Source organism: Tiliqua scincoides, chromosome 3, assembly GCF_035046505.1.
Source record: "Tiliqua scincoides isolate rTilSci1 chromosome 3, rTilSci1.hap2, whole genome shotgun sequence".
Lineage (NCBI taxonomy): Eukaryota > Metazoa > Chordata > Lepidosauria > Squamata > Scincidae > Tiliqua > Tiliqua scincoides.
Window position 1 is genome coordinate 65,327,708 of NC_089823.1, and position 27,242 is coordinate 65,354,949.

At 43.6% G+C, this 27,242-nt stretch overlaps 2 protein-coding genes across 6 annotated transcripts in view; both read left to right on the forward strand.

The window, feature by feature from the left end:
* The window catches only part of SLC37A1 (solute carrier family 37 member 1), a 38,411-nt gene extending 35,813 nt beyond the window's left edge, over nucleotides 1–2,598 (forward strand). Inside the window, exons 17-18 of the mRNA XM_066620788.1 lie at nucleotides 978–1,030; nucleotides 2,054–2,598. Coding sequence (XP_066476885.1) covers nucleotides 978–1,030; nucleotides 2,054–2,069 — 69 coding nt within the window. The 3' untranslated portion in view covers nucleotides 2,070–2,598. The remainder of the gene's footprint in view (nucleotides 1–977; nucleotides 1,031–2,053) is intronic.
* A 17,129-nt stretch (nucleotides 2,599–19,727) lies between these two features.
* PDE9A (phosphodiesterase 9A) overlaps nucleotides 19,728–27,242 on the forward strand; it is a 92,074-nt gene continuing 84,559 nt past the window's right edge. For 4 of the 5 annotated variants that reach the window (XM_066620557.1, XM_066620555.1, XM_066620558.1 and 1 more), the window contains exons 1-2: nucleotides 19,728–19,900; nucleotides 26,322–26,722. In XM_066620557.1, the coding sequence (XP_066476654.1) occupies nucleotides 26,654–26,722 (69 nt within the window). In that variant the 5' untranslated portion in view covers nucleotides 19,728–19,900; nucleotides 26,322–26,653. The remainder of the gene's footprint in view (nucleotides 19,901–26,321; nucleotides 26,723–27,242) is intronic. The other variant, XM_066620556.1, reaches the window with a different exon arrangement.

Below are 27,242 nucleotides of genomic sequence, written 5' to 3' on the forward strand. Positions count from 1 at the left end.
TGCGTTGTATTCAGGCAAGGTTGGGGCTGGCTGCGGTGCAACCCCAGTCAAGGGACGTTGATTCTCCTTACCCTGAGTAACGTGACAGACCTTCCCAACCCTGCACCCCAGGGCTAAGGTCCACAATGGCACCCCCCGCAGGATGTTGCCAGCCCCCATGCACAAATCTGCCCTCCCCCCCACTTAGCTTGAGCTCTCAGAGCCTCACGTGACTCCAGGACACGTCAGGAAAACCTCTCTGATGTTCCCCAATGCTTTAAACTGTGCTTCTGGAAAAACAGAAGCACAGTTTCAGACCCTAACGGGAGCCTCAGAGGGGCTTCCGTAGGGTCCTAAAGGCACATGAGGCTCCACGCCTGGGGCATTTGCCCCTTAGAATAAATGGGAGGTCCGCCACTGGTGGCAGCAGCCCAAATGGGGCCACTTGGATTTATACCACCTAAAAAGGTGGCATAGATCCAAGCAGCCCTAGGTCAGGCCACCCAGGAAGGGGGTTAGGATCTTGGTTCCACTCCCCTCCCAAACTTGCGCTGCCCATAGGCCCACCTGCTGCCTGCCCTCCCTTGGCCCCGGATCATCTCCAGTTTGCCTGCCCTCTCCATGCACCTGTGCCAGCTGAAAAATTTGGCCTCCAGAGGCCGACACACATCTGTGTGCTGGCTTGCCTCCTCCCACAGTGGCACAAAAGTGCCTTATGGTTCTTTTGTGACACCGCTGGGCCAGCACAAGGGACTTATAGCGACATAGCCAGGCCTTAGGACTGCACCCTTAGTTTAACAGCACAATCCTATACATGTTTACATGGAAGTAGTTCCACTATGTTCAGTGGAGCTTATTTTCACATATGTGTGTGTGTGTGCGTGTGTGTACAGGATTTCAGCCTAAGAACACCATCATGCTTTGGATAAAAAATTAATGTCAGTGTCCATTTTAATCCTCATTGTTCGGAAGTTGACTAGATTTTTTTTTAATTTTAGTTCTTACTCCGTCTTATACGAAAGGAACTTCAGTGTAGGATGGATCAGACCCTGTAAGTTTTTTGTCTTACTTTCTGTATTTCAAGTGCTACATTATTTTTCAGTGGCATGTATTTTCATTTATTAATGTTTTTTTCTTTATCTTGAACAAATATTTAATTTTGTCTAAAATAATTTGTTTTGAAACTGCTCATGATGTTTTTAAAATATACTTGGTTTCCATATTTCTTGGAAAACATTTGCCCAATATACTTTTATTCTTGTTTCTTCAATAGTACATGTGCTCTTAAAATACTGTTTTCCCCATCCTAACTCCTATCTGCAGCATTTTCTATAATCCCCTGTATTTCAGTGTAGTAGTAAAACAGGGTAGACAAGATTCTCAAGTACTTTTGGTCTAGTCAGTTTCACTAGGTTGGAAGCCACTTCTGCTGAAAAGACATTGCTGTTTCCAATGCTGGGAGTTAATCTGACTTTTTCAGGTATCATTTAAAGCATCACAGAAGTTTGATGAGTGATCATGGGAAGAAAGAGAAAATGGAAATGTGTACTTTGGCAATGGTAGCTCTACAATATTACCCTTAACTGAAACGTTTGCATCTGTAAAGTATATGTTGTACAAGTATCCTCTTTACAACAAATAAGAAAAATGAGGGCAAGGAGAAAGCTGTTCTCACAGGCTGTGGAATTCCTTCCTTTTGCACATGTGCCAAAGTACAACACTAAACATTTTCCAGAAGCAATTACAGTATATATCTTTTCCAGGCAAGGGATGTGCAAAGAGAAATCTTTTCTATTTTTAACTATTATTGATGTAATAATGATATTGATATTATTATTAATACTTTTTAACAAAGTTCACAAAGATATTTACATAACTAAATAAATAAATGATTCCTTGTCTCTTGACCCAGTTAGCAGTTATTTACTTTGATCTATTGTGTTATGTCAGTCTTTAAAACAAAAAAGGAAATACGGGGAGGGGGGGCTTTATACTTTTAAGTTATTAAATGCAAGCTCTTCATAATGCATCACCTATTTCTGCTTGTTTGATAATATTTTTCATTCTTTTCTAGGTTTAAAGAGCACTGAATTTCAAACAAGGTGAAAGTCATTGAGTGATAAAATCATCATTTTTAAAGATCCACAGACCCTTTTTACTTCCCTGAGGCTATTGCACGTTTTTCTAGATTGTGGTCTATGTGCACATATTCATCTATAGTTGAAATGCATTGCCTGAAATGATTTGCACAGTTATTGGAAGAAGGTTTAGAAATTTATCTCTTTTTTTCTCCTTTATTTTGCACATGTTCCAATATCTCAGGACGGTGAGGCTGCTCAAAGTGAAAGGAAGCTAATGAACCAAAGAAAATGTGCCTTGTTGATACCCATTTTTGTAGAATGTCCTAAGATATGTCATGGTACATAGCTAGCTTTATGTTTTTCAAATAGAATGTAAACAGATCACAGAACAAAACAAGTTTTGGGCCATCTCATGCATTCCCCCTCCCACATACACACTATTTGCTTAAAAAAAGGAAATAAAAGGGCCAAATACACACTGATCATAATGTGTAGCATTCTCTCTAGCAATTACTGTATACTGTAATAGAGCAGTAGCATCTGGTGGACCCTAATCACTGGTACTGCTCAGGTGATGCTGGTTGTAAAGAAGGTTCAACAACTACTCCATGAGCCGACAACTGCAATGTATGTATGCATACATTGTAAGCATACATTGCATACCTTTTGTAAGGCCATGACTTTGAGGGCATTTTAAAGGGTTACTCATATACTTGAAAATTAAAATTGTTGGTGTCCAGCAAATGTTGTTTTGGAATTATCAATTGCCTGCTCTGGAGTGTGAACCCAAATTGTGTGTGCAGGGGCTTTTCTGTTCATTTTGTGCAGGCAGAAGTCAACATTGAAATAATAAAACCCCTGCTTTTTTCTGGAGCTCTGTGTTGCTATCCACCATACTATCTGTATTGTGGAGATTTTCTCTATATTGAAGCCTTATTACTAGATTTCATGTAGGTGAACAAAAACAGTTAACTGATTTTGATCCCTGCTCCTGAAGGCAGCTAAATAGAGTACCCTTTCTGCAAAATGTTTCTTGTTGGGGATATAATGTTGTTAAGGTCTTAGTTGTTCAAATAATTGAACTTAACTGTATTCCTGTGTGTTTTCATGAATGTTGAAATATCCACAGTGGTACTGAATACCTTCTAAAGGGTAAAAGCCTTAACTTGTATTTAAGTTACATATAATCATAAACAAAACAAAACCGATATCTTATCAAAAGTAGAGAGACAAACATATATTAAACCACAAAAGCACAAGTGTTACAGTCCCTCATGGTACAATTCTTGACCATACTTTAAAATTCAGTTTTAGTTTAAAGCTTGCTTCTGGTTGACCAAAATGTACAATAGATTTTTTTTAAAAGAGAAGTTTATATTATATGAAATGCAAATTTTTTAATAGTTTTAACTTTATTGTGTATTTATTAAAGTTCCATTACTATGTTTTTCTGGTGATTCATTTCTGTTTACAGTATAGCTGTACAATGAAGTAGAACTCTGTGCAAGCATATGACAGTAATAAAAACTCTAACAGGCTAACACATTTTTACATTTTAGGATTTCTCATTTCTCTGACTGTTATGAGAGGAAGGGAACAAAGGGTGTGATGGTATTTTTTTTTAAGCAATACCAACCCACCAAAACCCATACTGCTCCTTCATTCCCACTTGCCATCTCAGAGGCTGCTCCTCAGTAAAATAAAAATACAGTGTAGACCTGAACATTGGCTCTCACATCCTTCAGGTACTAATTATCTAAGAAACAATCTGATCTCTGCTGTTTTGCATTTCTCCCTTCAACTATCGCAGTTTTGTGTTCTCAGTGCTCTTCTAGCATGGTTTTATTGCATATATCTACTTTAAATAAGCTGATAAGGGTTCTGAATGATGCTACTCATCTAATTCATAAGTAGCTATTCTAGGACAATGGATATGTCCAAACCAAGCTAATTTTTGGCATTAGGCCTGATGTGTGAAAAATATTGGATTCAGCCTTGTGACAGGAGACCATATTGTAGAGCAGGGGTGCCCAAACCCCAGCCCTGGGGCCACTTGCGGCCCTCAGGAACTCCCAATCCGGCCCGCAGGGAGCCCCCAGTCTCCAATAAGCCTAAGGCCCTCCGGAGATTTGCTGGACTCTCAGATGCAACTACTCTCAGTGTAAAGGCAACTGTTTGACATCTCGCATGAGCTGTGGGATGAGGGCTTCCTCCACTGTTTGCTGTTTCACATCTGTAATGCAGCAGCAGCAGCGAAGGAAAAGCCGGCCTTGCTTTGTGCAAGGACTTGTATAGGCCTTCAGCTATTGCAAGACCTTCATTTATTCATATAAGTTTCATCTCAAATATATACATTTATATAAATTTATTCAAATCTGAAATTAAATTGATTCGGCCCCCAACACAGTGTCAGAGAGATGATGTGGCCCTCCTTCCCAAAAGTTTGGACACCCCTGTTGTAGAGGTTGGGTAGGATGTGCTGGAGGGTTGCCAGGGGAAGCAGGGGGGATAACTTACGGCTATACATAGGTGTTTTTGATTGGTTTTTATTTCGGTTTCTATCTGTACACTCCTTTTAGGCTCCTGAATACTTTTTGGACCCCTCCTTAAGTCTTTCTCCCTCTTGGCCCTTCACTGGTTCTTAGAGCGAAGTTCTTCAACCCAACATGTCTTTGCTTGCCCAGCTTTCTGCACTACACAGTTTTTGAGGTGCCTCTGGGTCTGACCATTAGACCAGGAAGGCCTGGAAGGTACGTAGAGTACCTTGTAAGTGTACCCAAGAACTCTGTTGCCTGGTACAAACTGCTTCCTCCCCCTCTTTTGTCTACCCTTATTTTCTGTCTTGGCCTCTGCCCCTTGATTCCTTCTTTTTGTCCATCTTTAGCATCCTCCTAAGTCAGCTTCCCTTTATCCTCTGCCTCCGCCCCGTAGCTTCCTTCTTGCCTCCTTCTATCACCATCTATTCTTCCATTATTCCCCTTAGCTTTTGCTGGTCCAGACTCTTCTGAGTTGCCTCTTTCCCCTAGGTCTCTCCTCCTCTTCTCAATAGTTCTTCCTCCCATCTTGCCCATACCCCATCGCTCCATTTGCCCATCTTCCAGTTTCTGCTTCTTCCTCGCCCACCTCACCTGTTCCTTTCCCTGCCCTGCTCCCTCTAGTCTCCACCCTTTCCTTCTGTGGAGACCAGAGGGGATCCTGGTCTCCTCCAGGGTTATTTGATGCCTGGTGATGACATCACTGAGTGGCCAGGGATGGGGCTCACTCCTTTGTGAGAGTGTCTGCAGCAGGGCACAATGGAGCTCTACAAGTCCCAACAATAAAGGAAGGTTCCTCAAAACGGCCACGGTGCCAGAAGATTGGAGGATAGCAAATGTCACGCCTATTTTTAAAAAGGGAAAGAGGGGGGACCCGGGAAACTATAGGCCGGTCAGCCTAACATCCATACCGGGTAAGATGGTAGAATGCCTCATCAAAGATAGGATCTCAAAACACATAGACGAACAGGCCTTGCTGAGGGAGAGTCAGCATGGCTTCTGTAAGGGTAAGTCTTGCCTCACAAACCTTATAGAATTCTTTGAAAAGGTCAACAGGCATGTGGATGCGGGAGAACCCGTGGACATTATATATCTGGACTTTCAGAAGGCGTTTGACACGGTCCCTCACCAAAGGCTACTGAAAAAACTCCACAGTCAGGGAATTAGAGGACAGGTCCTCTCGTGGATTGAGAACTGGTTGGAGGCCAGGAAGCAGAGAGTGGGTGTCAATGGGCAATTTTCACAATGGAGAGAGGTGAAAAGCGGTGTGTCCCAAGGATCTGTCCTGGGACCGGTGCTTTTCAACCTCTTCATAAATGACCTGGAGACAGGGTTGAGCAGTGAAGTGGCTAAGTTTGCAGACGACACCAAACTTTTCCGAGTGGTAAAGACCAGAAGTGATTGTGAGGAGCTCCAGAAGGATCTCTCCAGACTGGCAGAATGGGCAGCAAAATGGCAGATGCGCTTCAATGTCAGTAAGTGTAAAGTCATGCACATTGGGGCAAAAAATCAAAACTTTAGATATAGGCTGATGGGTTCTGAGCTGTCTGTGACAGATCAGGAGAGAGATCTTGGGGTGGTGGTGGACAGGTCGATGAAAGTGTCGACCCAATGTGCGGCGGCAGTGAAGAAGGCCAATTCTATGCTTGGGATCATTAGGAAGGGTATTGAGAACAAAACGTTTAGTATTATAATGCCGTTGTACAAATCGATGGTAAGGCCACACCTGGAGTATTGTGTCCAGTTCTGGTCGCCGCATCTCAAAAAAGACATAGTGGAAATGGAAAAGGTGCAAAAGAGAGCGACTAAGATGATTACGGGGCTGGGGCACCTTCCTTATGAGGAAAGGCTACGGCGTTTGGGCCTCTTCAGCCTAGAAAAGAGACACTTGAGGGGGGACATGATTGAGACATACAAAATTATGCAGGGGATGGACAGAGTGGATAGGGAGATGCTCTTTACACTCTCACATAATACCAGAACCAGGGGACATCCACTAAAATTGAGTGTTGGGCGGGTTAGGACAGACAAAAGAAAATATTTCTTTACTCAGCGCGTGGTCGGTCTGTGGAACTCCTTGCCACAGGATGTGGTGCTGGCGTCTAGCCTAGACGCCTTTAAAAGGGGATTGGACGAGTTTCTGGAGGAAAAATCCATTATGGGGTACAAGCCATGATGTGTATGCGCAACCTCCTGATTTTAGGAATGGGTTAAGTCAGAATGCCAGATGTAGGGGAGAGCACCAGGATGACGTCTCTTGTTATCTGGTGTGCTCCCTGGGGCATTTGGTGGGCCGCTGTGAGATACAGGAAGCTGGACTAGATGGGCCTATGGCCTGATCCAGTGGGGCTGTTCTTATGTTCTTATGTTCTTATGTTCTTTATTCTTATATTTTGGCTATAACTGATTAAATGTCAGCCAGGCATTTAGACAGCCAGCAGTATAGTTTAACTGCAAATACTGCCAGCTTTTTCAGGAGGATTTTCTGCATATAATAAAGCTGTTCAAAATGTGTTAACAATTACTTATAATGTTAACAATTGCATCATCTCTAACCTTTTCAGTGTGCTGGTGCGTGAATGGCTATATAAATCCAGTACAAGGATGGTATCATCTACATGCTGTAGCTACTGTATATCTAAATCTTTCTCAGACACCAGCAAAGAACTACTCTCTGGTGATCTGCTCCCTTTGTCATTGAACTTCTGCAAAGGGGGGGCATTGTTGAGAGTCCAACGATATGACTCAAATGATGACTGAAGAGCTGGCTGTCCTTCCCAATCATTCCCTCTCACATGCAGCTATCAGAGCAAATTACATACTGTAGGTTTTTGAATATACGGTTGGAAAACTCACATGGTTGTCTGTTATCTGTGAGTTTTGAGTCCTCCAAAGGAGTGAGGCAGCACCCTAGACAGGGGTGTCAAACTCATTTCATACAGTGGACCAAATAATCAAAGTCAAAAACCTTTATTGGCCTAAACAATAAAACCAAGTTGTTAAACAGAAAAGTGTCCATATACATTAATTAGACATAACTTCTTGAGATAATTCTTGTATAAATACAATAAAGGCACTGTGCCATGTTAGCGCCGAACCCTATCCAATTTTCCAGTGCCGGTGCAACTGTGCCAATGGGGTGTATGCTGCATCCTGTGGTGGGGAGGCAGTCACAGAGTCCTCAAGGTATGGGAACATTTGTTCCCTTACCTTGGGGCTGCATTGCACCTGTACCGGTGCTGGAAAGTTGGATAGGATTGGGCCCTTAGTTGTTAAAATCTCATTTCTGCCAGTTAGTAACTGTCTAAGCGTGTCAATTTCAGATCAGTTAAAAGACTTCTAAAAGGGGTATAAATAGTGACTCTAGATCAGAATATCAACCACAGTTGGACCAAATAGCATTAATGGCACCTACTGAGGGGCTGCAAGGGATGTCATTAAGCAGGTGAAGACCAGAAATAAGCACTTTTTTTCTCATTTAGGAACTCAACTGCAAACAACAAATATACAAATCTTGATCACATTTTCAAGGTATGGGGAGCCCACCCTTTCAGCAGTGCCACTTCTGCTAAGACATTACTTCACAACTCAGCAGCTGAGAGGTGCTCTGCAAAGTGACATCTTGGCAGAAGTGGCACTGCTGAAAGGGTGGCTCACATAACTGGGTGCTCTCAGCTTCTCCCTTTTTTCACTCCTCTTGGTCTGCTTCTTACCGTTCCTCACCATCTGGGACTTCTTTTTGTCTCTCCCTTCCAGCACTTCTGCAGATGCAGTGCTACTGAAAAGGTGGCCTGCATGATAATTGGGCTCTCCTATTAGCACTTTTTCAACTGTGCTGCTTCTGCCAGTGTATCACTTTGCAGGTGAGAACAGTGATTGTGGTGCTGGGAGAGCCCAGTTATCATGCTGATCTGACAAAAAGCTTCTGTAAGTAGTAACCAGCTCATGTTTGGCACTCCTGCACTAGATCTTCTGCCAGTGGAGCCCTCTGTAGCCAGAGCTCATCTTTCCATTGTTTTCAACTTTAAAGGGAAGCCTTCCCTTGTAGGGAAGCAGAAAACAGCTGCAAAAGCTGCTGTTGCTTGATCTTTTGCTCTGAATATGATTGGGATCTTGGGGGATGGAGGGAGGGGAAGTCATCTCTTTAAGGGGCCAAATCCTATCCAATTTTCCAGCACTGGTGCAGCTGTGCCAATAAGGCATGCATTGCATCCTGCAGTAGGGAAACAGTCAAGGAGGCCTCCAGGTAAGGGAACATTTGTTCCCTTTCCTTGGGGCTGGATTACAGTTGCACCAGCGCTGAAAAGTTGGATAGAATTGGGCCCTAAGACTGCTAAGAGTAAATGAGAAGAACACTGGGACAATGACACCCCCCTTCACACTGATTGCCCTTCTTGTCAGTCCTTCAAGGCACTTGCCTTATCAGCAATTCAAGGCACTTCCTTTCTCTCCAGGAAGTGGACAGCAGAGGAATTTCTGTTAACATTCTCACTATTGCCTACTGTAGCTTGTTGGCATCCTTCAGTCTCGGAAGACTATGGTATCGCGCTCTGAATGGTGGTTAGTGTCCTCTCCAGTGCACGAAGCCTGGGTGAAGTAGATATGGAGGATAGACTGTTACCCTCGCAGCAAATCCCCCCTCTCCACTTCGCTAAATTGATCCAATGGAAAGGCAGAAGCCAATACGGTTGGTTCCAGCAGTGTCGCAGGAGTTGCCAGAGCGCAAGTCTAGGTTCTTGCTGTCTACTTCCTGTTCCAAAGCAAAAGGAAGAAAAGTGTTTTTTTTTTGCAAAGTGTTTGCGTATGAAGACAGGTGAGTCATGAGCGTGATGGGGGTGGATTTGAAAACCGTGGGTAATTGAAACCAAGGGTATGGGACCCACAGATAGGAGGTATATTAAATTGTATTTATCTGGGTGGAGCATAAGATGAACTTAGTATTCTGCTAATGTATTGCCTATTCCTTACTGTCCAACTAACAGACTGCCTGGCTAAGAACCTGTGCCTGTCAACTCAGAAGTAAGTTTCATTATAATCAATGGAACTTACTCCCAGGAAAGTATCGTTAGGATTGCAGCCTAAGTAAAAAAAAAAATTTCAAGCATGGTGTTGAAGTGTATAAAAACATTGGTCCTAGGGCAGTGGTTCTCAAACTTTTTAGTATTGGGATCCACTTACTAAAATGACAGTCTGTTGGGACTCAACAGAAGTGATGTCATTAACCTAGAAGTGATGTCATTGCTGGAAGTGACATCATCAAGCAGGAAAATTTTTAGCAATCCTAGGCTGCAATCCTATCCAAACTTACCCAGGAGTAAGTCCCATTCACTATCATTGTTAAAAACATACATGGTAAACTGTTCAAAGTACAGATTTGTAGCATTTCCCCAGATGCAGTCACATACCATGGTAGTGTCAAGTCTAATATATTAAAAATAAAATCCCCAACCCACCTGAAACTGGCTTGCAACCCACCTAGTGGGTCCTGACCCACAGTTTGAGAAACACTGTCCTAGGTGATTTCAACAGTGCTTTGCTTGGTGTAGTTCAGGCTTCATGACAACTATGGGACTATCTCAGTGTATTGGACACAGTATACACTGGGCACAGGCTATGCACTTGGTATGATTTTCTGTACTAAGATGTGAGGAAAAGGTTCTGTGGTTGAGGGAGTCATTGATGCTACTATCATGCTTTGTTTCTCTCTCTCGCAACCATCAGATGCGAATGTGTGATTACATATATTGAAGAAGTATAACACTGAAGTTTTTCTTGTAGAACAAGCAGTTGGATCTGTAATTCCCATATTTTTACAGCATTTGTATGAGATCCATTTCTAAAATGTTTTGGCCCTGATCCAAAGAAAATCATAAGAATGTAGAAGCCCTGTGGGAACATCCAAAGATTTAGTCCTAACATGCTGCTACATGCCTCCGAGAAGCTCACAGACCAGGGATGAAGAAATAGCCCTTCCTATGTTCCAATTAAGCTAGTCACAGCTAAGCTGTTCCAGTAATTCCAGTACCATTTAAACGTGACTTTCTATAGATTCTGACAAACTCCAATGCACATCAAATCGATATGCAGTATGCTCTTTTAAACACTGACGATATTTAGGTGATGAGTGAATGAAGCTATAAATGAAGGAGCAATCTCAGGCTTTAAAATATTAGTTTTAAGAAATCAAAACTCTCCTGGTTATATGAAAATCTTTCCAAAAAATTTGCGTCCCTCTCCTCCCCCTCCCTAATATTTGCAGGCATTTAACTGCATTTCAACTTGGACAGTTTTTATTGTCCTGTTCTTATATGGCGCAGAACCTAGAGTTTCAGACAATTTATAATACATTCCAGGATCAGCTTGAAGCCTCCCTGGTGATAGTTTATTAGATAAAAGTTACCAGAATTAGATAGTGTTCACTTCCAGGATCTACCCAGTTCACATAATTCAAATGCTACTCTTAATAGTGTGTGCTTTGGGTTGATAATGTCCAGCTGTAAACTTGTAAGGTAAAGATATTTCCATAGAAAGATTTATTATGCTCTATAAATTGGAATGAGGCAAAGTCTCAACTCCTTTTAAGGCTCTGGTACAATGGTAAATAAGCTGGCAGCTGCTTTCTGAATGTGTTGTTGGAATCTTCATCTGTCTTTCCACTGGTGAAGAATGTTGCTTAAGTGAAAGGAGCATTGAGATACTTTAAAAAACCTTAAAACATGAAATAATGTGGGACACTTCCCAGCACTGACATAAGGGCAATGGAGCTCTGAGGTAAGGGAACAAACATTCTCTTACTTTGAGGAGGCCTCCATGAGTGACTCTATGAGTCCCATTGGCACCGCTATACTAGTGCTGGAAAGTACTGACATAAGGGGTTAGGCTTGCACCCTTAATATTTATAATATTTATAATAACACACAATAAAAATATTTACAATAAAAATATTTATTGCTTGCAACTCATTGGAAACATCCAGGCCTGAAAAACCTAGGTGTTTTTTTTTAATGACAGCTAAGAAAGATTGTCTCTGGTTATTGGTCCATTTGGGCCTAGAAGAGTTCAGTCCCCTGAGAACAGCATGCAGGCTTACTCGCTCACCCTGACCTCTGCTGCAAAAGTAAAACAATCTTTTGTTTCTCACAAAGCCTGTCTCATCTTGAGGCCATATGGCAGTGGTTCCTGAACTTCTTCAAATGGCAGCTCTCTTGACCTACTGGAGCACTGACCGCAGTGCCCCATTAGGGTTAAATCCTATACAGATTGAGTCTCCTTATTCGTGAGGGTTCCAGTCCCAGAACTCACATGGATAGCAAAAATTGCATTAAAGCAAATCCATTTAAAAACAATGTCCCTTTGCTAGGCAATTTTAAAACAGCCTTGCTGACCTTTGTGACCTTTAAGACAGTGTCATTAGGCAGACAATCCATCAATCAGTCTCTCTCCAAGCGCTTAGAAAGACTTCACTCCAAGCCAGCAATCCCTCCCTTCACCAATGCAAAGTGATTATCTTTCTTTCATGTGCTCAGGGGGAAGGGAGGGGTCACTTGCCTTGGAGTGAAGCTGTTCTAAGCACCTGGTGAGAGAATGATTCTTGGATTTGCCTGCATTAATGAGGCTATTGTTAAACGACTTTTTTTTCCTTTTAATTTAAAGGACGCTTCTCATCCTGTTGAGATAAAACCGCAGACAAATCCATGGATAATTAGTTTATACCTGTACACTATATAGGGCAGTGGGTGTTTTGTGAGGATTCTGCAGCTCACCTGGCTGGCTTCCATGGCTCTTCAGGGAGCCAAAGCTCACAGTTTGGGAACCACTGCTTTATGGCTTTGCTTCTTAAAGAGGTAGGATGTAACAACCCATGCTGATTATCCAGAATTGTATCCCCCCCCCCAATATTAATACTGCATACCAATAAAACTTAAATATTGGGCAACTGCAAAATGTTTTATGAGGAAGTTTCCCACTTTACGTTTCCCCGAATGAAAAACAAATTCACAGAACCTTATTGTCCTAATGTTTGGCAACCTCTTGGGAAGAAATAGCTGTGATTCTGAAATGTCACCTACATTACAAAATGTTACATTTTGATATGAAATTGCCTCATTTTCCTGGACCATATAACTAACACAATTTTCTTTTAAAAGAACCATGTGCTCAACTGTCTCCTACTGAGGCACAAATTGTCGCCATCAGTTTTAACTTTCCTGCCAAACAGGGTCAGTTAGCCCTTGGTTAACAGAGGAACTTAAGTTTCTCCAGGTCTTGGCTGTCATTTCTGAACGATCCAGCAGTCCTCTCTCGATGGTTCACGTAGAATTTTGCCTGCCAGCAGGCTGCGGAAAGTTCCAATCGTCTGTTCAGTCTTCCACTGCTTCCATAAAAAAAAGTCCAGATAATATTTATAGCTGGGATTTCCCAGAAACACAAGAGCAGGGTGCCAATATCCTGACCACGTTCCCAGAGCTAGTCAGGATGTCTTTTATTTCTTTTCAAACATTTCTATTCCGGTGCAAAAAGAGCACTCTAGAACCACATTCAAATAATCATTAACCAAACCAAATTCCAAGGAACATGGCAGTGCCTCAGTCATGTGATGGTGTCATCTGCAGCCACTAGGGCTACCAACCAATTGGTATTTGACAGGTCCATTCAGTAATTCACCATATATTAGGGTCTAAAAAGCCACTCCAGAGTCTGCCAGCCTTTATCTGCTAGATTCCACCCTGTTCCTTCCTGCTACCTACCTCTTGGCTTCATTGCTCATTCTCAAATGCCTTCAGGATCAGTACTTGCCTCACCAGTTTTATCCTTATTTTTCTCTGCCCAAAGACCCATTAATTTTGAAATCAATAACACAGGCCTACAAAATTGAGGGTCAGAAAAGTTTTTCCCAAACTTTATGGTGGTTTGATATGAATTTGGGGTGCCGATTTAAAAAATGGCATCTGTTTTTTGCCCTATCACGTCTAGTTTTGGAGATATAGTATAGCCTCATTAGTGAATGGTTCAAGCAGCTTCCCCATAAGGAAGCCATGGTGTAGGCTTCCTCATGAGGAAGCTGCTTGAAACATTCACTAAAGAGGCTATGCCGTGTTTCCAAAACTAGACGTGATAGGGCAAAACGGATGCCATTTTTGGAATCAGCACCCCAAATATACCCAGGAATTGGTGTAACGTTTAAGGAAGCAAAATGTGTGTTGGCCTGTGTAATTGACTATCCTCAATCATATCCAAGCACCCTAGGTCAAAAAAAAAGGGCATTGTCCTGGTTTGCTTAAAACCAAAGAAAGGTAGCACATGCTGTGCCAATGTCTATAGCATCCTGTGTCAACATAGACTATCCTGCATCCTCCAATATTGTATAAACACTTCCCGTTTCAAATGTGATACTGTGTTTTTAGTCCTCATGATTTATTGTGCATGGAAACTTAAGGCATTTCTGCCCTATGTTGCATATACACAACAGGGATCAAACGTGTACACCTGTGGGCTAGGCAGAAATGGATTAATGTACCTCAAGGGCTTCTTCTGTGTGATCCACAAAGCCTCTGGGCAGCACTACTCCCTCCTGTCACTGAGCTACCAGCTCCAGCAAATCCAAAGCACACTTGTGAGTGAGAGACTGTCAGCTGCAGGCTGTACAATAGGCAATAATATTGCTTTGACTAGCATGAAACGTTCAGTTGGTTACAGCCAGGAGCAGCAAGTCCTTTCTCATAATCACACTGGGAGGAGGTTCATTTGAACTGTTCTCCTCATTCACGATTTGAATAAAGTGTTATTGAAAGTTGTGTGTGAGGGGGCAGCTTGGACTGTGGATGAATGCCTCTGCCCTAGAATCATGAGAACAGGAATGGTGCACCAGGAGTGGAAACGGGCAATGTGTGACCACATCCTTCTGCACAGGTGGGTGGGACTGGCTAGAATGTCTCATCCGAATCAACTCTGTATGAATGTGGGGAGGGGGGGAGGTTGGTCTGAGATTGCGCAAGTCCATGTGTTAATCTCAAGGGTATGACCATCTGTCTGCGCAATCAGGATCCCTCAAAAAGCAGGGGGCTCAACTGAATAGAGAAGCCCACTCAGACCTCTTTTCCGATCCATTTGATGTTGCTTCTATATAGTATGTAGACAAGCTTCAGGGTGATGGTAGGTGTGGAAAAGATAGGTGCTTAACATAGACTGAAAGATACGTGAGACACTAGTTAAGACAATGAGAACAGCAGGTTTTGAGGAAAGGCAGGGTTTCTGACTGGAGTCCCTCAAGGCTCTGTGAGGGAGGCTCATTTTTTCTTTCCTATTATTAGGACTGAAGAGAGAAGTAAGAATTTGATGACAAAGGGCCCACTCCTTTCCAATTTTCCAGAGCTGGTGCAGCTGTGCCAAAGGGGCGTGCACCACATTCTGTGGTGGGGAGGCAGTCACAGAGGCCTCTTCAAGGTATGGGAACATTTGTTCTCTTACCTCAGGGCTGCATTGATGTTGCACCAGTGCTGGAAAGTTGGATAGGATTGGGCCCAAAGACTACAAGTGACCAAACAGGATGGGATTGGACTATATGTTCTCTTTCTGTTCACAGAAACAATGGGTGTAAATGGGTCATCATTTCGGCAACACCTGCTTCTGATGTATAGGAAAATCCTAATTACTGCCTGGCAAAATGATGCCAGTCACCAAGCCACCCCAGGGTGAGACAGGTTACTCTGGAGTAGTTTTGTCTGTCTCTATGAGCATTTCAAGGAGTGTTTATTTCAGGACATGTTCAAGCGGTTTAAAAAGAAAACACTGCTATAGTCCTTGACACACAAGTACCGAAAGCCAAAGTCATAAGAGAAGCCATGGCAAGCCAATTGATAGGGAGCGGCATAGAATGAAAGGAGAAATGAGACACAGATAATGAGCGTGAAGCAGCTGAAGGAAGGTTGAAAGGTGAGAGGCAGGCTTATTAGTGCAGGAAGCTCAGATGATGACACTCCAACCAGTGAAACCCAAAGGGAGCAGTCAGCCTGCAGCAATGGTGACTCTGCCACCAGATGGTGTCATTGATCAGACAAGGAGTAGGTTTCAAAGACTCCCTAAAGACAGGCGGAAGGAAATCTGATTTGATAAGATGTGTCTTTTCAAGTTGGTGTGCTTTGCATTTAGCAGAAGCGGAAAACCAAAATCATGAGCTTTGCTGCGCTATAAAAAGAGAATGTTGGCTGCTTTTCCAGAATTAAATGCCTGGCTGTCCTTTTAAAACAGAGCCAGCAAAAACTGTGTGCTGTGCATAAGCTTCGTATTGTCTTGGACAAAAGAGGGTCATCTATTGTTTGCGCGAGCCGAAACTTGGGTGGAAGAGAAAACGTGTGCAAGCTAACCGAAGAATGATTTGGATTAACACCGAACACGAAAGCAGTAAGACAAGGTCCTGAAAGGGGGGGAGGGTTGGCAAAAGAAAGATGAGCAACAGGAGTATTGGGGGGGGGGGGAATCAGGAAAAGGAGAAGCATGAGGGACAGAGGAAGCTAATGAGTGACAAATACACCTTCCAGACAGGAGGGAAATGGGTTTGATTTATATTTTATAATTCAGTGTGTACTTTAGCCAGAGGCTGGGTCTACAGTTTGACACATTTGAGCTTTCTGGAACCAAAGGTTCAAAGGACACCAGGTCTCTCACTTTTTTGAAACAGGCTGAACTGTTTTTACAGTTACTTCTCACTGACTGCTAGCGTTAGGTTCCTGGAATCCCTAGTGCAGTGATTTTCAACCTTTTCCATCTTGTGGCACGCCGAAAGGGCAATAAAATGGTCAAGGCACACCATCAACGTTTTAACCATTGACAAGGCACACCATGCTGTTGGTGGGGGGCTCACATCCCCCAATGGCTCTACTAATAAATGACCCTCTCCCAAATTCCCACAGCACACCTGGGGACCATTCACGGCACACCAGTGTGCCACGGCACAGTGGTTGAAAATGGCTGCCCTAGTGGTAGCAAACTAATACATAAGAAACCATTGATCCTATAGCAGGGGTGACCAACCTGCAGCATGCCATATGCCACGTCTTATTTATAGAATCTTGAATGTGCCACTCCAACTTATTTTGGTCCTCTCTTATTTTGGTCCTGCTCAGGTGGTTTCACTAACTGAATAGGGGTGAAGCAGGGTGAGGGGAGGGTACAGAAAGCTGGAAAAGTCTTTGGAGCCCAGGTCTACCCACCCATGTGGCATCAGTAGTGTCCCCAGCATCCCGTACGGGCAACAAGTCTGAGTAGAGAGGAAAATGTCAGATCCCAGGAAATTTCTGGGCCCCTCCTTTGGCTCCTGGGCCCCCCTTTTGACCCTGGGCCGGGTACAAATTATCCTCTTTACCCCCCTTTCCTAGGCCCTGTGACAGGCGACTTTGCATGTGCCACTTAGGAAGGGTCCACATGCTACTAGTGGCACGTGTGCCGTAGGTTGGCCACCCAGTCCTATGAGATCATTGGGCTTAGGTGCAGGGGGTTAGGGGGAAGGGTACCTTACCTTTAGGGTTTCTGCTTTCCCCTGCCACTTCAAAAGCTTCATGCTGATTGTGGTGCCATTTTGCATATCTCTGTGGCCTTCAGGAAGCCAGCAGAGACCTTTGGAAGGCTGCAAAGATGTTTAAATTGCAGATAGCCAAGAACTGCAACATGGGAAACATGGGGTAGGTGCAATTCTGCCCCTCATGGATATGTGAATTCTCAGGTAGTGAATTCATGTATGACAAGAACTGACTAATTACACAGGCCTACAAAACTGAGGGTCAGAAAAGTTTTTCCCAAATTTTATGGTGGTTTGATATGAATTTGGGGTGCTGATTCCAAAAATGGCACCCGTTTTGCCCTATCACATCTAGTTTTGGAGATATAGTATAGCCTCATTAGTGAATGGTTCAAGCAGCTTCCCCATAAGGAAGCCATGGTGTAGGCTTCCTCATGAGGAAGCTGCTTGAAACATTCACTAAAGAGGCTATGCCGTGTTTCCAAAACTAGACGTGATAGGGCAAAACGGATGCCATTTTTGGAATCAGCACCCCAAATATACCCAGGAATTGGTGTAACGTTTAAGGAAGCAAAATGTGTGTTGGCCTGTGTAATTGACTATCCTCAATCATATCCAAGCACCCTAGGTCAAAAAAAAAGGGCATTGTCCTGGTTTGCTTAAAACCAAAGAAAGGTAGCACATGCTGTGCCAATGTCTATAGCATCCTGTGTCAACATAGACTATCCTGCATCCTCCAATATTGTATAAACACTTCCCGTTTCAAATGTGATACTGTGTTTTTAGTCCTCATGATTTATTGTGCATGGAAACTTAAGGCATTTCTGCCCTATGTTGCATATACACAACAGGGATCAAACGTGTACACCTGTGGGCTAGGCAGAAATGGATTAATGTACCTCAAGGGCTTCTTCTGTGTGATCCACAAAGCCTCTGGGCAGCACTACTCCCTCCTGTCACTGAGCTACCAGCTCCAGCAAATCCAAAGCACACTTGTGAGTGAGAGACTGTCAGCTGCAGGCTGTACAATAGGCAATAATATTGCTTTGACTAGCATGAAACGTTCAGTTGGTTACAGCCAGGAGCAGCAAGTCCTTTCTCATAATCACACTGGGAGGAGGTTCATTTGAACTGTTCTCCTCATTCACGATTTGAATAAAGTGTTATTGAAAGTTGTGTGTGAGGGGGCAGCTTGGACTGTGGATGAATGCCTCTGCCCTAGAATCATGAGAACAGGAATGGTGCACCAGGAGTGGAAACGGGCAATGTGTGACCACATCCTTCTGCACAGGTGGGTGGGACTGGCTAGAATGTCTCATCCGAATCAACTCTGTATGAATGTGGGGAGGGGGGGAGGTTGGTCTGAGATTGCGCAAGTCCATGTGTTAATCTCAAGGGTATGACCATCTGTCTGCGCAATCAGGATCCCTCAAAAAGCAGGGGGCTCAACTGAATAGAGAAGCCCACTCAGACCTCTTTTCCGATCCATTTGATGTTGCTTCTATATAGTATGTAGACAAGCTTCAGGGTGATGGTAGGTGTGGAAAAGATAGGTGCTTAACATAGACTGAAAGATACGTGAGACACTAGTTAAGACAATGAGAACAGCAGGTTTTGAGGAAAGGCAGGGTTTCTGACTGGAGTCCCTCAAGGCTCTGTGAGGGAGGCTCATTTTTTCTTTCCTATTATTAGGACTGAAGAGAGAAGTAAGAATTTGATGACAAAGGGCCCACTCCTTTCCAATTTTCCAGAGCTGGTGCAGCTGTGCCAAAGGGGCGTGCACCACATTCTGTGGTGGGGAGGCAGTCACAGAGGCCTCTTCAAGGTATGGGAACATTTGTTCTCTTACCTCAGGGCTGCATTGATGTTGCACCAGTGCTGGAAAGTTGGATAGGATTGGGCCCAAAGACTACAAGTGACCAAACAGGATGGGATTGGACTATATGTTCTCTTTCTGTTCACAGAAACAATGGGTGTAAATGGGTCATCATTTCGGCAACACCTGCTTCTGATGTATAGGAAAATCCTAATTACTGCCTGGCAAAATGATGCCAGTCACCAAGCCACCCCAGGGTGAGACAGGTTACTCTGGAGTAGTTTTGTCTGTCTCTATGAGCATTTCAAGGAGTGTTTATTTCAGGACATGTTCAAGCGGTTTAAAAAGAAAACACTGCTATAGTCCTTGACACACAAGTACCGAAAGCCAAAGTCATAAGAGAAGCCATGGCAAGCCAATTGATAGGGAGCGGCATAGAATGAAAGGAGAAATGAGACACAGATAATGAGCGTGAAGCAGCTGAAGGAAGGTTGAAAGGTGAGAGGCAGGCTTATTAGTGCAGGAAGCTCAGATGATGACACTCCAACCAGTGAAACCCAAAGGGAGCAGTCAGCCTGCAGCAATGGTGACTCTGCCACCAGATGGTGTCATTGATCAGACAAGGAGTAGGTTTCAAAGACTCCCTAAAGACAGGCGGAAGGAAATCTGATTTGATAAGATGTGTCTTTTCAAGTTGGTGTGCTTTGCATTTAGCAGAAGCGGAAAACCAAAATCATGAGCTTTGCTGCGCTATAAAAAGAGAATGTTGGCTGCTTTTCCAGAATTAAATGCCTGGCTGTCCTTTTAAAACAGAGCCAGCAAAAACTGTGTGCTGTGCATAAGCTTCGTATTGTCTTGGACAAAAGAGGGTCATCTATTGTTTGCGCGAGCCGAAACTTGGGTGGAAGAGAAAACGTGTGCAAGCTAACCGAAGAATGATTTGGATTAACACCGAACACGAAAGCAGTAAGACAAGGTCCTGAAAGGGGGGGAGGGTTGGCAAAAGAAAGATGAGCAACAGGAGTATTGGGGGGGGGGGGGAATCAGGAAAAGGAGAAGCATGAGGGACAGAGGAAGCTAATGAGTGACAAATACACCTTCCAGACAGGAGGGAAATGGGTTTGATTTATATTTTATAATTCAGTGTGTACTTTAGCCAGAGGCTGGGTCTACAGTTTGACACATTTGAGCTTTCTGGAACCAAAGGTTCAAAGGACACCAGGTCTCTCACTTTTTTGAAACAGGCTGAACTGTTTTTACAGTTACTTCTCACTGACTGCTAGCGTTAGGTTCCTGGAATCCCTAGTGCAGTGATTTTCAACCTTTTCCATCTTGTGGCACGCCGAAAGGGCAATAAAATGGTCAAGGCACACCATCAACGTTTTAACCATTGACAAGGCACACCATGCTGTTGGTGGGGGGCTCACATCCCCCAATGGCTCTACTAATAAATGACCCTCTCCCAAATTCCCACAGCACACCTGGGGACCATTCACGGCACACCAGTGTGCCACGGCACAGTGGTTGAAAATGGCTGCCCTAGTGGTAGCAAACTAATACATAAGAAACCATTGATCCTATAGCAGGGGTGACCAACCTGCAGCATGCCATATGCCACGTCTTATTTATAGAATCTTGAATGTGCCACTCCAACTTATTTTGGTCCTCTCTTATTTTGGTCCTGCTCAGGTGGTTTCACTAACTGAATAGGGGTGAAGCAGGGTGAGGGGAGGGTACAGAAAGCTGGAAAAGTCTTTGGAGCCCAGGTCTACCCACCCATGTGGCATCAGTAGTGTCCCCAGCATCCCGTACGGGCAACAAGTCTGAGTAGAGAGGAAAATGTCAGATCCCAGGAAATTTCTGGGCCCCTCCTTTGGCTCCTGGGCCCCCCTTTTGACCCTGGGCCGGGTACAAATTATCCTCTTTACCCCCCTTTCCTAGGCCCTGTGACAGGCGACTTTGCATGTGCCACTTAGGAAGGGTCCACATGCTACTAGTGGCACGTGTGCCGTAGGTTGGCCACCCAGTCCTATGAGATCATTGGGCTTAGGTGCAGGGGGTTAGGGGGAAGGGTACCTTACCTTTAGGGTTTCTGCTTTCCCCTGCCACTTCAAAAGCTTCATGCTGATTGTGGTGCCATTTTGCATATCTCTGTGGCCTTCAGGAAGCCAGCAGAGACCTTTGGAAGGCTGCAAAGATGTTTAAATTGCAGATAGCCAAGAACTGCAACATGGGAAACATGGGGTAGGTGCAATTCTGCCCCTCATGGATATGTGAATTCTCAGGTAGTGAATTCATGTATGACAAGAACTGACTAATTACACAGGCCTACAAAACTGAGGGTCAGAAAAGTTTTTCCCAAATTTTATGGTGGTTTGATATGAATTTGGGGTGCTGATTCCAAAAATGGCACCCGTTTTGCCCTATCACATCTAGTTTTGGAGATATAGTATAGCCTCATTAGTGAATGGTTCAAGCAGCTTCCTCATGAGGAAGCCATGGTGTAGGCTTCCTCATGAGGAAGCTGCTTGAACCATTCACTAAAGAGGCTATGCCATGTCTCCAAAACTAGACATGATAGGGCAAAACGGATGCCATTTTTGGAATCAACACCCCAAGTATACCCAGGAATTGGTGTAACGTTTAAGGAATGCAAGATCTGTGTTATTTTTGATGCTCAGCTTATCTCTGAAGCCTGTGTGTTCTGTATAGATGTGAAACACAGAAAGGCTCATCTTCATGACATCATCTGCCAAGGACACCAATTAATTTCAGCTGTAACATTCCTACCAACATGTTGGTTTGATAAGCAAAATCCTAATCTAGAAGAGAAGTATGTGACAACACTGTGTAGGGAATGTAACAACTGACACCCAGCTCCTCATTTAAGAGAAATGAAGACGATACAAGTTCTTGGAGCCAAACCCCTAGGTTGAAAATGATAATATCAAGGCATTCAGCACTGCAAGACAAATCGGGGGGTGGGGGGGGAGGGGAAGCAAACTCAGAATTAAGTCCCATTATATATAATGGAGCTTTCTCCCAGGAAAGTGTGCATAGAATTTCAGTCTTTGTTGTGTGCAGACCCGGATGTTTAGAAATTCATCTATTTTTTGTTTCCTCTTCTGTCCAACTCTCTCCTCATCCCCACTACTTTCATCCTAGCTACCTGTAAAGTTACAAGCTTTGAAGATGTATTTTTTACAATCAGTTTTCAGTCTCTAGTTTTTGCAACACATTCTTTAGGATTTGTTTCCCAATGATGCCAGATAGTGGCTGATCTTAAAAACCTAGAAAATTGCTCAGATATGTATAGGATAGGAGAAAACACCAGTGGTATAGGCATATACAATACACTGTATTGATATATTTCTTTTATTTGTGACATTTCAGTGGTATGACATGTTCAAACAACGTATTCTACAAAGCAGCAATTTTAGAGCTTGGCACTGATCTTGATAATTTCCCATTTCAATGCATGTACAGTGAATTATTTATTAAAATAGTTGCTTTCTCCTTTCTGCTAAATTTCTGAAGGATCTAAGGTGGCTCACATCATAAAAATATCAAAGAATCATTAAAAAGAAATTAAATGAATTTCAGTTCATTTCAGCAGAGTCGCCATAAAACCGGTCTATAAGCCAAGAGGGAAAATTCCTGGACAGCCAGGACACATGCCAGCTAAAAGAGAGACATTCTTAGATAACATCTGAGTGAGAACATGCTTCCGAGGGCAGGACGTTTCACAGCATTGGTACTGCCATGGAAAATGTTCTGTCATACATCTGAACGAGTTGGGCAGATGGAGCCACCAGCAATGTTAAGGGCAGAGTTTGGAGAAGGTGCTTCAAGTCTCCTGGGCCCCAGCCTTCTCGGGATTTAGTGGTAGTTATCAGCACTTGAAATTGGGTCCAAGAATGGATCATAAGCAAATGACGCTGGAATGATGATGGGGCCCCCATGCTTCAAAAACTCAGCTCATCGCAGGTCTGTTTGCAGTGTTTTGCTCCAGTTGCATTCATAAATGCATTTGAAAAGTAGCCCCACATAAAGTAGTCCAACTTTGATGTAACTAAGGATCAAACTAGACCTGTGTCTATTGTGCAATTGCACAATATGGCCAGATGAGGGTTTAACCTGATTTTTATTAAAGCAAGGAGGCAGCAAAATATTACAAAAGCGCAGCAGGTGAGTTGGGGGGCATTAGCACTTTCTCCCCACTGTGGCTTTGATCCCAGCTTTGCCCCCAGCACACTATTGTTGGAAAGAAACTTCAATTTCAAACTAATGGAAGTTTCCCCCCCCCCCCCAACTAAAATAGCATATAGGATGCCACGATAAGGATCAAAACCATGGCAGTGGCAAAGTATTAAAACCTTTATCCCCATGGTTTCTCCATGTTTTGCAGCCCCCCCCCCCCTGTTATTTATAAATAAGTCTAAACTCCCACCTGGCACAACTAGGCACATCTATTTTGGCCCTAAGGTTTGCATTACTGTGGCTAAGAAAACCATCTAGGTGTTTTAGTAGTCAACAAGTTAGACATGGCATGCAATGGCAAAAAAGGCAAATGGGATTCTAGGCTACATCAAGAGGAGTCTTAGTATCCAGAACATGAGAAGTAATGATATTGTTTTATTCTGCTTTAGTCAGACCCACCTGGAATACTGTGTCCAGTTCTGGATGTTGCAGTTTAAGAGGAAAATTGACTAACTGGAGTGGGTCCAGAGGAAGTTGACTAGGACAGTAAGGGTCCTAGGAGCACAGGAGACCATGTCCTGTGAGAAAGGTTGAAGGCACTGGGCAATTTTGTTTGGAGAAGAGATGATTAAGAAGAGACATGATAACAATCGATAAATATCAGAGGAGCTATTGTGCAGAATTTGTTCTCAGTTGCTCTGAAGGGTAGGATCCAGACAAACAGGTTTTACAGCAAGGGAGATTCTGATTGAACATTAGGAAGGACTTTCTGACAGTAAGAACTGCTAGCTGCTGCCGGAGAGGACAGGTTCTGGCACGTGCCGTTGCCACTAGATCCACCCCCTCTCATAGCATCCCCACCCCCATTCTTATTTTATTTCTTCAATTTTGATACCACTCTTCCTCCAAAGAGCTCAGGGCAGTGTACACAGCTGCTCCCCTCCTTTTGTCCTCACTGCAACCCTGTGAGGTAGGTGAGGCTGAGAGAAAGTGACTGGCCCAAGGTCACCCAGGAAGCTTCATAGTTGAGGGGGGATTTGAACCTGGATCTTAAAGGTCTAAGTCCACTTCTGCCTCCCCACCCAGTTTCACCCCTCCCTGCCCCCATTCCATCCTCCACTGCCCCCTATCTCCCCTGCCATCTTACCTGCCTCCATCTGGATCCACTGACATAAATGGGAAGGCTCTGGGCTTCCCACTGATGCACAGGCATTGTGCTACTCAGTGCTGTAGCACGCTGCCTGACACCGATTCTGCCGGCACACATTCTGCTGGTGGCAAAGCCCAATAGGATTGGCCTGCAAGTCTGTCTTCTCCAGGAGTGATGCAACTGGTTCACCATTCCCAGCTGTGCAAAACAAGTCTTGGTCACAGTCACCACCTGAACATGCAGGTGCAAGTCTATATCCAAAATACACATCTGATTCTTCCCCCCATCCCAAACTGAGATCAGCACTCCTGCAGCCCAGAGAGCCCCTCAGAGGAAGAGTAGGTTCCTCTGTTGCTGCTGCAGCTGTTGTTGTTCTACAATTGCCTTGTTTGATTCAATCTTTGGTATGGCAACCCATACCCAGTCCGTCACCAACTGGAAATCTCAATTGAATTTAGCTAATAGCTTCAACAGTTCACGCCATTTCTATTTTGAAGCTTTGTATTACTCCCACATAAACCTATGACGCTAGCAAGCCCCAAATAAGTATATAAAGCAAATAAAGCAAAGACGTGAGCATTTCTTCAAGCTGTGTGGTGCCTCATTTTGGCCTTCAGTAACCACTGTGCTTTAATAACTAAATACTGAAAACTTGCATACACCCCAATCAATTGCACTGTCATTTAGAGATCAGTGTGTTCCTTTAGAAAGCTTCTACGGAACACACTCATCATTAAATCTGCATTTAGTCCAGAGCAGGGTTGGGAGGCACTGACTCATTTGCCACAGCCCTCATCTGTTGCTGTATATACCAAGGACTCCTAGCTTACAGTACACCTTATGTACATTTACCTGGGAGTAAGCTCCACTGAAAAAAAACTGGACTTACTTCTGAGTAAGAATGCACAGGATTGCTTTGCTGGTTTTACCCCAGAGATCAGATTGGTTTTCCTTCTAGATGCTTCTTTCTAGAATATGACAACACTTAAATTATTGCTTCTTTACACTTCTTATTGCTTCTTTACAGTGCTGATTATCTGTTGTCCTGCCTGTTTTCAGTTTTCATTGTTGGACCTCATGTTGATGTTAGCCACCTTGAGTGTCTCCTTACTTGGAAAGGTGGGATGTAAATATTTTCAGGAAATAAATGTACATCAATATGGCTTACGTGATGACCTGAAGGAAAATAGGAGTTAGTGAAGAACACCTCGTTATACATGGTCTCTTTTCCCCAGATTTTGTCATTTCAAACCTAGAGTTCATGTTCACAACTCCAAGGGGAAAGAATGTTAAGAGGCTGGCCTCCCAGAATCAATACAGTACTTGCAAACTGAAGTCTCACAGCCCATAGACTTTGAGATCTGAAAATGTGAGCCTCCTGTTTCCCAAACCACTTTGTCCTCTAAGGCAGCCTGATGAGGTGCCTTATCATTCCCTTAAATGTCAGGAAATCTGCCTCCAGTTTCTTCTGCAGCTAAGCATCATGTACCCCACCAGCTCTGATAACGTAGGGCATTAGAGACATTCAGCAGATGGCACTGGGAATTCAGTTAGAGCTGGAAGGTAGAAGCAGCATTCCCTTGTTGGTGTCCAGACTAGATGCTTAAGGGTGGAATGTGCTCAGATATCCATATAGCTTTCCTTTCTTTTTTCAGTCAGCAGAACTGCATTTAGAACACAGAACTGGAGCAACAGGGGAGGAATTTTGTTTCCTTAGAGTATTTTCCGTAATAATGTGGATGTATATTTTTATCCTGTGACATTTTCTCTCTCTCTCTTTTTTACCATTAAAGTAAAAGCTTGCATGAAAGAAAATACTGTGCTCTTTAAAAAAAAAAAAAAGTCAATTCAGCAGTGAGTGCAGCTGGGAGCCTGTCATGCATTGTAAAATGTGTAGACAGGTGACTAAAGGGACGGATGTTGAAAGTGTACAATAAGAATCATTGATGCTAACTGTGGGATAAATGTAGTTAATTTCCCCAGTTCTAAGTGGTATTTTGTCTGTGTCAAAAGCAGCCAGCTAATCAAAGCCTACTTTGCCATACAGCATTGCACATTGATTGCCCAGAGGCTCCCAGCTCTGAAGGCTACGAGAGTTGCTATGGGAATCAAGAGGGCACTTGGAGACAGGATCTGGGGCTTGGCTGCCTCCCGTCCATGGCTTCTGGAGTCAGAGGAGTGAAACACTGAAAGGAGGTGGCAGAGAGCCACCGGGAAAGGCAGGCATAGAGGAGGGACTGTCATCGCATGGAGAAGAGCAAAGAGACAAATGCATCAGGCAGTGGAGACTCCGTTTAGCTTGAATGGACCCTGTTTCTGCTGGAGAGTTACTAGAGCAAAACTACCGTGAAAGTCTGGCTGGAGCAGGTTTGCTGAAAGATGGGATCCAGCTCATCAACGTGCCGGCCCAAGTGTGTGTATTTGGATATTGATGGAAGGATCCAAAAGGTACTTTTCAATGTTTGTTCCCAGTGAGTGTCTTGTCCTTAATCTGTGTTAAGGGAGATTCACTGTCCACCTTTTTTCCCTTTTCCCTTTCCTCTTTTCTGTCACTTGTCATTGCATCCTCATTCAGCCACAAATGCTGCTGCCTTGGTGAAGCAGATTCAAACTGCAGGAAGCTCGTTTCTTTTTATGCTCTCCCATTTTGCCAGCGTCCATGGGAAAAGAACTCTGAGAGTAAGCTCATGAGCACGGGGTGAGAGATCTGGAAGGCACGTGTGAACTCTCACGATAGACTTGTGCCATGTCTGGGTGAACAACAGTTGGGCTGAATGCAAAGTTACACAGGGGGATTCTATGCCATTTTTTTGTAGGAATGGCTCACAATGTAAATGAAAATGTGTTTTTTAAAGCACACACATTTGTTTTTATTTGTAAGTATCAATGCTAGGAAGATTTAAGTAATCTGGGTAGACCTGAATGTTCTTTTAAAATTATACCGCATTATTTTCTAATAATGACTACT